The sequence below is a fragment of the Hypomesus transpacificus genome, chromosome 6 (assembly GCF_021917145.1).
Source record: "Hypomesus transpacificus isolate Combined female chromosome 6, fHypTra1, whole genome shotgun sequence".
Taxonomy (NCBI): domain Eukaryota; kingdom Metazoa; phylum Chordata; class Actinopteri; order Osmeriformes; family Osmeridae; genus Hypomesus; species Hypomesus transpacificus.
In genome coordinates this window covers 4,362,617-4,373,252 of record NC_061065.1, presented here as the reverse complement: position 1 = coordinate 4,373,252, position 10,636 = coordinate 4,362,617, and the positions used below count along the sequence as shown (strand labels likewise).

General features: G+C 45.3%; 1 protein-coding gene across 4 annotated transcripts in view; it reads right to left on the bottom strand.

Annotated features, from left to right (window-relative positions):
- Window positions 1-5,638: 5,638 nt before the first annotated feature.
- Window positions 5,639-10,636, bottom strand: part of hivep2a (HIVEP zinc finger 2a) — a 50,737-nt gene continuing 45,739 nt past the window's right edge. For all 4 annotated transcript variants that reach the window (XM_047022071.1, XM_047022073.1, XM_047022074.1 and 1 more), the window contains 2 exons: window positions 9,316-10,175; window positions 5,639-8,313 (listed from right to left, as the gene is read on the bottom strand). In XM_047022071.1, coding sequence (XP_046878027.1) covers window positions 7,486-8,313; window positions 9,316-10,175 — 1,688 coding nt within the window. In that variant the 3' untranslated portion in view covers window positions 5,639-7,485. The remainder of the gene's footprint in view (window positions 8,314-9,315; window positions 10,176-10,636) is intronic.

Genomic DNA, 10,636 nt, shown 5'->3' with positions numbered 1-10,636 from the left:
TTTATCAGCAACAAAAATTTAAGACTGCCATTGTAACATCTATGTCTGCTTATGAAATCAAAGGTATTGTCTGCATGGAAAAAATAGTTCTGTAAATTCATCCCCAAATTAATGTGAAAGCTTTCCACCTTTATAGGTTTTGTAACTGTGCGACTCTACTGTGTACAGATGAGTAGGCTCTCTCATAACCCATCTTGAGGGATGTGATACGAATTTCATCACCATCAGTAGCTTTGCTTGCAAAGTCATGTTGTACCTTGTTCTGTTATGAGTGAAACACACACACGTCTATACATCCTAACCCTCCAGAACCCGGGGATAATAATATGCTCTCTACCTCCACCTCCATTCCTCTTTAACTCCTTCCTCACAAACTCCCACTCTCCTATTTTCCTACCTTCTTCTTTTTGTACCTCAGGACAGTTTGGCTTAGGGAAAAGAGAGCCGACATGAGAGGAGTGATGTAATGAGGAACAGATTTGTGACCATATGTCCTCGCTGTCTGACTGGGTACGGTCATCCCTGCTGTGCGCCATCTTTTGTCCCCTACTCCCCCTTTTCCATTCCTCATTCTCCCCTTCTTCTTCCCCTCACCTCTCCTCATCCCATACAGAGAATGTGTCAAGTACTAAAGAAGCTTCAGCCCTGAAACAATTGAACAAAAGAGCAGAATAAAGAGTGTGCCTAAATGTGCGAGCTAGTGTAGGGGGTCAGATGGCTGAGTGGTTAGGGAGTCGGGCTATTAATCAGAAGGTTGCAGGTTCGATTCCTGACCATGCAAAATGACCTTGTGTCCTTGGGCAAGGCACTTCACCCTACTTGCCTCGGGGAGAATGTCCCTGTACTTACTGTAAGTGCTATAATGACAAAAGAAAATGTTTTAAAACAAATTTAGTGTGTTTATATGTGCCTAAGAGTATGTATGTGTAGATGTGTGCTTGAAATTGTGTCTACTCTGTGTGTCCGTGTGGGTGGGTAAGTGTGGAGTACAACTTTACAGCTGCCCAGGAGATATTGCTTTGTCATGGTAGCACAAGACACAACACGAGTTGGTATGACGTTGTATACGTATGGGGGCAAGGTGTTTGTGTGAGTACGTGAGTATGTGTGCGTGTGAGCAGTGTGATTTACGTAGGTTCCTCTGATGGTGCGAGGTAGACAGGCAGCCCTGCCTTCTGGAACCTTCCACCTCAGGATAGAGGACAAACCAAGCTCTCAGTATGCCATGTCACACCCCTGCCCTTTCTCAAACCCATCACCGCTGAATTGATGTTGTTCTTTCCGCCAACGTCTCGGCGTAAATCTCCCTAAGGAGGCAGCTGTGATCACAATTTAACCGGCCCTGACTCCACCACAAGGCAGTCTGGGTAATAGCCCTCTGCCCAGACACCTCTGGCACACGCTCAGTCGGGCACGGTGAGTTAGGGGGGGAGGACTTGACGGGCACAAGGACACGCAGTCAGTCAAAGGACATACAGATCTTGGTGTCCATTTTATGGCGTTTTTAGGTTCAGTGGGAGAGTAGGGCTAACCTTATGTGAATACAAAGGAAATATGTTAGCAATGGGAATTCAAGGCTTTTTCAGTTGAATGGATTCACTCATCTGAACGTTTCGCTAGGAGATGCATAATTGGTTATGAAAAAAAGCAGCTCAGATGGGCGGAAATGGTACAGTACAATAGAGTGGATTGGAAAAGAATGCATTGGTTCCCGGATTTAATTTTTGCCAAACCAGTGCAAACCTTTTTCTGCTTGTACATTTTGGGGGATTGTTATAGGAAACCTAACTCGTACTAACCTGTTGTATGGTGGAAGACAGATACACCGCTGTACATTCAGCTGTAGAAATGTTGAGTTCTGCTGAGTCTTATAACTGAAGGGGTTTCATGAAACACAATAATAGAGAGTGTAGCAGGCTACATGCATGTTACTTGCAAATGAATTACTGTGTATGTTTGCCACGTGTGGTTTCACTGGTTCAGCGTGCTTCTGATTACATGAGGTTTCTGGATTCAATCCCCTGGGGGAAACACAACCAACTTACCGAGAATATCATGTGAATGACTGAAATGTGATGTCTGCAGTCCAGACTGAGGTATACTCACATGCAGTATGCTGGCTGTAACCCAGTCAGTTCCTAGAGCAGGGTCTCTGTAAACTAGCCTGCCTGCCATCCTTCACTCCTTAACTGACCACTACCCTGTACCACAACAGTAATTACGCAATGATTTAGCAAGTCATTCTGGGACAGCTCTCTCTCTCTCTCTCTCTCTCTCTCTCTCTCTCTCTATCGCACACTTACCATACTCATACACTCTTCCATTTCACTCAAAAGGTCAATTTTCTAGATGATAATTAATGCTGATTCTCCTTGACTAATATCCATCTCCTTCAATGAAGCCTCTTTAATAGACAGTCTGGTATGCTGAATACCTGCCAGTGTTGCCTGGATGACAGTAAACACTTCCATTAGTCTGGCTGTGGCGGTTATCTTCTAGGCTACATCTGGAGCAGGTTATGACTCACTGTTCCTGTGTCTCTGGCTACAGCTCCTTCTCTAGCCATCTCAGCATGCTAGCTGTCCTAGCAAGATAGCTACAGTCAAGTCAAACTGTGTTGGTGACCTAACAAATGTTGAGCCTGTCAACATTTGAAGATCTGAAACCCAAGGAGCAAGCAATTGTTGGCTAACTACCTAAGCTTTCAGTCAGCTCCATGGAACTGCAGTCCCATTGTGAGCTAGCTGGTTCTGCTGACCAGAGCAGTGTGTTTAGAAGACATCCCTCACTTCATGTTTTTCTACTGCTTCTCCCTGTGGATGTAGTACTTTAGCTGACCAGCAGGTATCAGTATATCTCCATGACAGCTTTGAAACCCAGAGATGAAACAACGTGTAACTCCGTTTATTTCAGTTACGGCTGACGATTCTGGTACTGGCAAAAGCAGGCTAAAGCATTCTCCAAAAATTGTGTTAACAACGGTTTAAAATGCTACAGTTTCTGTGTGTGACTTCAGGTATCTTTTGCCGTTCCGAGACAGCACTCTAGCCAGCACTCTTCCCATGCCCTCTCTGGCCAGTTCCAAACACAGAGGGAGAGTGGAGAGTCTGAGGCCATGGTTAATTCAACCTTGTTTTTCCTGGCACCTGACAATGGAAATATGTTTACTCCTTATAACAGATGCCTCCATGAAAAACATGGGGTGCGAGTGTAATCCCCTACCCCACACATGCATACCCACACATACACACACTTACAGGAGGCTAGGATACCCCACACACATTCACCACATCCCAAGAACAAGCTGAGAGGAGACGAAGAGAAGCCTCTCTCTGTCTAATTGCAGTCCTCTTGATGGTACAGTACATCATGTTGCTTCCTACCAAACGCAGACAGGAAAAATGTGTTTCGGGGTGAAGCTGCACCAAATTAACAGCTGGTTTGTGACCATATTCTGAAAATACAACATTTCTGACAGCTCATGGTGGCGTGGTCTGTGTGTTCACAAAATTGTTTCCTTCGTTGATATTTTGAGTGTACGAGTAAGAGCTTGCCTCTTTTCTACCTGTACCTTTACCCCTCTCACAGCCAGAGGTGTGTGGGTGACTGGCGAAGAAGAAGGGGGAGGGGTTGAGCACCTCTTAAAAGAAGGAATAAAACAAAGAATGTTGTTACAGTACATTCCTCACTTCTCCTTAAAACCACAATCTGGAATCTGAGAACTGGAACTTTTCCAATGTCTCTAAATCATCCATGAAGTGTTGCTCATCAATCTAGACAATGTCTACAGGTTAGAAGGATCTTACCTAGGTCATTGTGATGATGTCTGTAAATATATAAACAAAGGAAAGTATTTCCAGATGAGTGGTGACCCAAAATGACACAAGCTGAAGCCCAGGTGTGAATACAAGCTTTTTTTTTGTGTCAACAAGCAGGTGACAGCTCACAGTAATCTTTCAGTACATACCGGAGAAATGTGTTCACGTTGTAGTACAGTTTTCTTTTTCTTTGTTTTATATGGGCATTGTACTCATTGTACATACATTGTACTCCCTCAAGGCAAACTTCACTTGGTCTACTCTATTTAGTCAAACGTACCTTGAGTTGCCTCAGAACTGCTTTTCTCCTACAACCAGTTGTATACGATTGAAACAGCAGCCCCCAACTGTGCTCCTTCACAAAAGGGGCTCACGTTAAAACAGTTCTCTGGGGAATCTTTCTCCCTATCAAGGGTGCATCAAGACGAGACATGAATCAGGACTAAAAATACGCTAAGGATCATTAGCATTTACAGTGATCAAAAAAATCCCTTTTAGGAAAATCAACAAAACAACCCAGTTGTGTCAGGGAGGATGTGAACTTAAAGGCATGTAGGGGCATGCCAGATGTAGACAGAATACTGATTGAACGAGAGAGACTAAATTTAGCATTAAGCGACAGGATCTTTGAGGTTTCACAAATACAAGTTTCCACCCATGAGAATACACTCAGGAGTTGGGTGTTGAAGTGTTTCCTGTTGCACCTGTGGTGCTGTAATATAGTGGTGGAGGGTATGTTGGCCTATTTGAACCCAGCTCCAACAACATACTGGAATGGCTCAGAGACATCCTAAAATGACCTTCCGCCCGGTATGCTAGTTGTATATGAGTGTGTGTATGTCCATTCGGTGTGTAACAACCATGTATGTTTGTTTGTGTGGGTTTCCATCTCTATTTGGGTCTGTGTGTAAGGTTAACGTATTTTCCGTTTGCACTTTTTCTCTTTATTGTGGTTCACCTCCTCAGGGCTTGGAGCAACTGTTGCACAAAGCTGCCGCTTAGCTTGGACCCTGTAACCCAGTATCTTTTCACCTGTGATGTTGCTAATGTACACATTTTAACATGAGAAGGCATATACCAGTAGTGAAATATTAGGAAAGCCTTTTCAACACACAACACCTGACCATAACTAGCAAAAAGCTGAAACCTGAAAAACTGAAAACAGCTGAAATGTGATGTTTTGATAACAGTGATCCAAACTGTGTGTGGTAAATTAGTATTTATTCTAGAACAATTAAATGCATTGAACATGTAAAGCAATGTAAAAGTAACTTCTGGGAAGAAATCCTTGTCAAAAGCCTATTAGTCCATGAGTGCGAGGAAATAATGGGTGTAATATTGACAGCCTACATGAAGCAGAGCAAACGTCAAACGTATATCCGGTCATTTTTGTCATTTAACCAAACCTTCAATTTAAACAGTCAAATGTTATTTTGACTTTCTGAATTTACAGTAAAAAATACTTACAAAGTTACAACTAAATCCCAGAAAAACATCTTCAGTGCAAATAACTTAACAGAACAGTCAGGAACTCAGGAGATCCTCCCTAACCCTGACACCAAGACAATAGAGAACAACACACATTTTGAACCTGACTGGACTCCAGCTTCTCAACTGACTGGAAACTGGTGGGTTCTTGAACTGGCCAGATCTACCAGAAGACATCTTCCCTCCTCAGGCTAGAAGGACCACATTTTTCATGCTTCTCCCATGATCAAAACCAAACAGCCACCACTAGTTACTCCTCGTTATGGTTGTCGCCGTAATGCTGGTGGAGGGAGGATGACAAACAGGAACAGATTGCAAAAAGAACATGCATATATTATTGTAGTCATATTTATTTGAAAACAACAATCCATATTTTTTCCCACTTGTACTGTGATTCATTGAAACCGGGGTCGTACATGATATTGTATTTTTCCACTGAACATCATAAAGTTACCCTTTTTATGAAGGTTTACCGTTTTTTTTCTTTTTTTTGTTTCTATACAATGATTTGTGCTTCGATACCTTAGATTTTAAAGACATGTTTAAATCAGTTAAGTGAATACCAGGGACTAATGACAAAAATGTCCAAAGAGTTAAATGACATAGATCGTATACACACCATACAAAATACAGATATACACACGAGTGCACTGGTTTTATACTCCTATTCCTTTAGGGATGATTAATCACAAACAGGTTCCTAAAAGCAACTGGATTCTAAATCCCAATTCCAAAACTGATATATTCTGGGACCAAACCCACATTGTAGGAAACTTAAGGTGCATTTTTCATAGTTCGCCGGGTTGTGTGTGTGTGTTCTCTTTTACAACAAGCCGTTACAAAAGACAATTCCGTGGACTGATGACAATGCCCCCATGACGAACTCATGTATAAAGATGAAGATGTATGTGTGTACTTGTGTATGTGTATGCATCTACTGTGTATGTGTTAAGGGCATTCAATTATTTACATTGGAATGTTCCCTGTACTAACCAAGAAATCAAGTACTTCAAGCAACGTGATTCACAGAAGATCAACCTATCTTTAATATTTAACTACTACTTCAGTAAGCATTGAATTAAAAACAGAGATGCACAGGTGCACATATCCATTCACATAATGCTGAGCAGAGCTATGCTTTATATATAAAAAAAAAATATATAATAATGTAGCCAATGCAGCCAACAGAAGAAAATGTACAAGCCTTTAGAACAACTACCATACTGTATGTGGGTGTCAATCTAAAACGTAAGTGCAGATATATGTTCTATACTGTATATATATTCATATACTAGTTATACTCTTGTAAATTTAACTATATGTATATACCTCCAAGTAAAGTGCATCACTCAGATGTATATAAATACTTCTAACATATAAAGCCATTTTACAGTGTACATATTGTTGTTCTACGGAAGCGATAGCAAAACTCATGCTTTACATATAAAAGGCATCCACAACATTAAGAAAAATTTACAATTTAAGAAACATGATACAATAAATAGTATTATAGAATTGCTGCTGTACACGAAAGCCATTTAATTTTCACTGATATAAAAATATGTTTTAGTGCAACCTTACATATATTGATACTTCACATCATTCAGACTCGGGGTGTCCAAAAAAGACAGGTAAAATGCATTTATTACAAAGCTGATACACAAACTTGATATATTTACATTAACGTCCTGCTTAATATGCTTATAAGAATAATAAGCACCAAAGTAAAGAAAAGGCACACACATCTGTCCATTCAAACGTACCAGACTAGAGGCCATTAGCAATTTTGGTCAGGCTCATATAAGTTAACATATATACCATATGTTTATTATCTGAAACTTTAAATAAGAAACAAATTGTTAAAATAGCAAACCAGGATAGGAAAGGCATGCTATACACATACACTGAAACTACAACTTCTTGTAATTTGTTTGTTTAAAGACAGTTTGGAGTTTGCGGGTGCGTTTGGGTATATTTTTGTCTTTGTGTGCGTGAGTGTCTGTGTGCATGTCCGTTGGCATGCTAGTAGTATGTAAGTGTGTCCAAATGTTCGAAAATGTGTGTGTGGATCCATCCTATGTGTTGCAGTGTTTTTTCAAACAATTTGTGTGTATAAGGTCTGATCTCTGTTTGCACGTCTTCCTCCCTTTTTACTGAGGTTCACCACCTCTGGGCTATCCTAACTGTTCCAGCTATCCTCCTGTGATAGTTCTTTGCTTCTCTTTGTGCTTGCTGGCTTGTCTCCGGGGCACTGTTGACCCAGGGCCCTCTCCTCCAGACCTGGACTGTAGGGGGAGGTCTGACCCCCTGCTGTGCCCAGGCTTGGGCATCCTCCGCCGGTCTTCGACGCGATGGGCAGGGGGTTGTCAGGGCAGGAGGGGTGCGGGGGCAACAAGGCCGGAGAACCAGTAAAGTGCTGAATCCTGGTGGGGGGGGCTCCGCTCTCCAGGGGGGTGGGGAGGGGAGAGGGGGAGCGGCGTGGGGGGTCCGTGAAGGCGGAGGAGGACAGGGACTCCTCGGAGGCGATACACAGCGAGGCGATGGCTTTGGTGCACGTGTGGATGTTCTCCTCCTGCCTCTGGTGCCGATGCTTCTTGTCCTGACCCTCCGCCACGTCCTGACCAGTCCGCTCTGGCGCTGCCGAAACCGGCCCGGCCGAGTGGCCGGCTGGGGATGACGAGGTCATCATCCTCTCCTGCTGTTGCTGGGGCGAGTCACACGTGCAGGGCGGTGACCCCTTGACCCCTTGGCCCTCGGCTATGTGACAGGAAGTCTCACTGGCATTTGACTCCTCGGAGGTACTCTTCTGGAGTGGGAGGTGGGACTGGCTCTGGTGGGCGTGGCCAGGGGCCTGGCCCAGGAGTGAGTGGACCATCTGGATTCCACCAATAGGAATCATGGGGAAGGGTGACCGCAGCTGTACCTGGGAGTGGAGGGGTAGATGACTGAACAGAACCTGATGGGGTGGGCTGGGGGAGTCTTGGCTACCCTCCTTCCTCCTCTGGTCCTGGGAAAGAAAGACAGAGAGAGGCCGGTTAGTTCGCATGATGTAGCTACCTTCTTAGTCTCGGAAAAAAACATGGCTGTAGGTGTTTCTAGAGCATGCTAGTCTGAAAAAAGGGAGTTTTATATGTCGGAGGGCATCATGCGCATTGCTATGCTGAGACATTGCTTAGTTTGGTCAACAAGACAACAAGACATAGTTAGGTCAACCCTAGGACAACACTCTGGGTAGGAAAAATCTACTAAATTCCCAACTATGAGCATCTTAAAAAAGAACCAAATATGAATTACGAAAATGGTAAAAAGTTACCCAGCTGAAAAAGTGGACTGTTTAAGGCTTTATTTGAACTGTGCTTGCTGGGAAATGGAGTTTAACAAGCCTCTTAAGAAGAAAAACAGATTGTAATAACCACAGAGAGAAAGAGCAAGAGAAAGGGAGGGAGGGAAAGAAGGTCCAAGACTGCCATATGACTTATCCCCCCCCCCTTTTTTTTTTGTCTTTCTCTCTCTGTGGGGTGGACGGCATCCAGATGGCCAACAGTAAGAAGAATGGTTCAGCCTCCCAACACTGCATTTCCTTGCCTCTCCAGAGAAGACTAATTGGCCAGATATATAAATAGACAGATCCAGGGAGAGGTTGAGACTGCAAGAGCAGCACTCCGCAGTGTGCCTACGCGACTCCCATTGTGCCTTTTTAACTGAAGTTGTATTTTTCTGTCTTCGGAAGGCGGAAAGCACCACCATCTCAGTCCTGGGGGGGCTGCGTCAGTGCTGCATAGCGCCACGGGGGGGGGGGGGTTGGGCAGCTTGGACAGAGCTTATTAAAACATAGTGGCGAGCTGGATACTACTTCAAATGCTCAACGTTTGTCTAAAGTAGTTGACTAACACCCCTGAATAGAACGACTGTACCCAACTAAATCGACTGTCCCCCGAGATAGGCACCGGAAGATAGCTGAGATTATGTTCGGTGGTTGTAGGGGTGTCTGCCGGTGATTCCAGCCTACCTTGTCCGTGTGCGCTGCACTCCTGCTGCGTTGGCCCCCCATGGACAGTGAGTCCGTGGGTAGGTGTTGACCCAGACTCCACGGGGCGCTGTGGTGGTGCGAGCCCCTACGCGGCGATACAGGCCGGATCATGCCCCTGTGGCGGCTTCTCGGGGACAGTTCCCTGCGCACGGCCAGGTCCCTGCCTGGAGAGGTGGGCCTTCCCGGGTGAGATAGAGGTGAGAGGTGACCCCTGGGTGAGAGGTCGCGGCGCAAGGCCAGGTCTCTCTTTGGGGAGATGTGCCTGAGGGGGGAGGCGTCTCGCCTGGGGGACAGACGGCCACGGGGGGAGAGGTCTCTCCTGGGGGAGAGGTACCGGCGGGAGGTGCAGGAGGTGGGGGAGGGCTCGCGGAGTGGAGAGGAGTCGAGGCCGGGGGAGGAGAGGCGAGAGGAGGAGGGGTCGAAGGAGGAGTGCTCGGTGGAGAGGGGGTCCTCGTCCATGGAGCTGGGGACATCCAGACGACTCCTGTAGGCCTCGCCCAGCGCGCCCTGGAGGAGACGCTGGTACTGCGCCATCTGCCCCTGGCCCCCGGGGCACTCGTTGGCCGCTGACAGAGACGTGATCTGGATGCTCGGCAGCGTGGTCAAGTAGCCAAACAGAGGCTCCGGCTTGGGGGGCAGACCGTACGGCAGTGGGCTGGTGCTACGAGAGCGCGTCTTGGGGGTGGAGTCCCCGTCGTACTCGTCGTCGTCGTCGTCGTCGTCGTCGATCTCGTCCCCATCCTCCTCGCCACCGTCCGAGTCGTCTGCGTCGGAAAACTGATGCTCCGACATGATGCCCACCATCTTCCCAGAATCCCTCTGGCCGTCCTCGGGGTTATCTGAAAAAGAAGCACCATGGAGGGTTGTATGAGCAGAGGAAACATTTTTAAGAGGACATCTTTAACTAGACACAAACCATGCTATCATAAAATATTTACAGACCATTATATAAAACTGAAGTTTATGGAACTGACTGAACTGAACCAATATGCAGTACAGTTTATCTGTTCATATACAGTAGACGATAAACAGATTTCATCTGAATACAGAAGTTCGAAAAACAGGAAACGCAAATAGGGGGGTGATTTTCCAAATCTGTTCCAGTGACTGCAGTTTATTTCTACTGGAGTAAAACTTGCTTTGCCCAGCCAACCAACCAAGCAGTACAATCTTAAAACTGTGATCGCTGATGGTTTTACATGGAGCCTGGCAGAGAGGGATTTATTCCACTGAACTCCAGCAGGGCAGCTTACTGGCCAATTTAGCCTCCTCTCTGTGTAGCAGAGGTGGTTTGAAACCA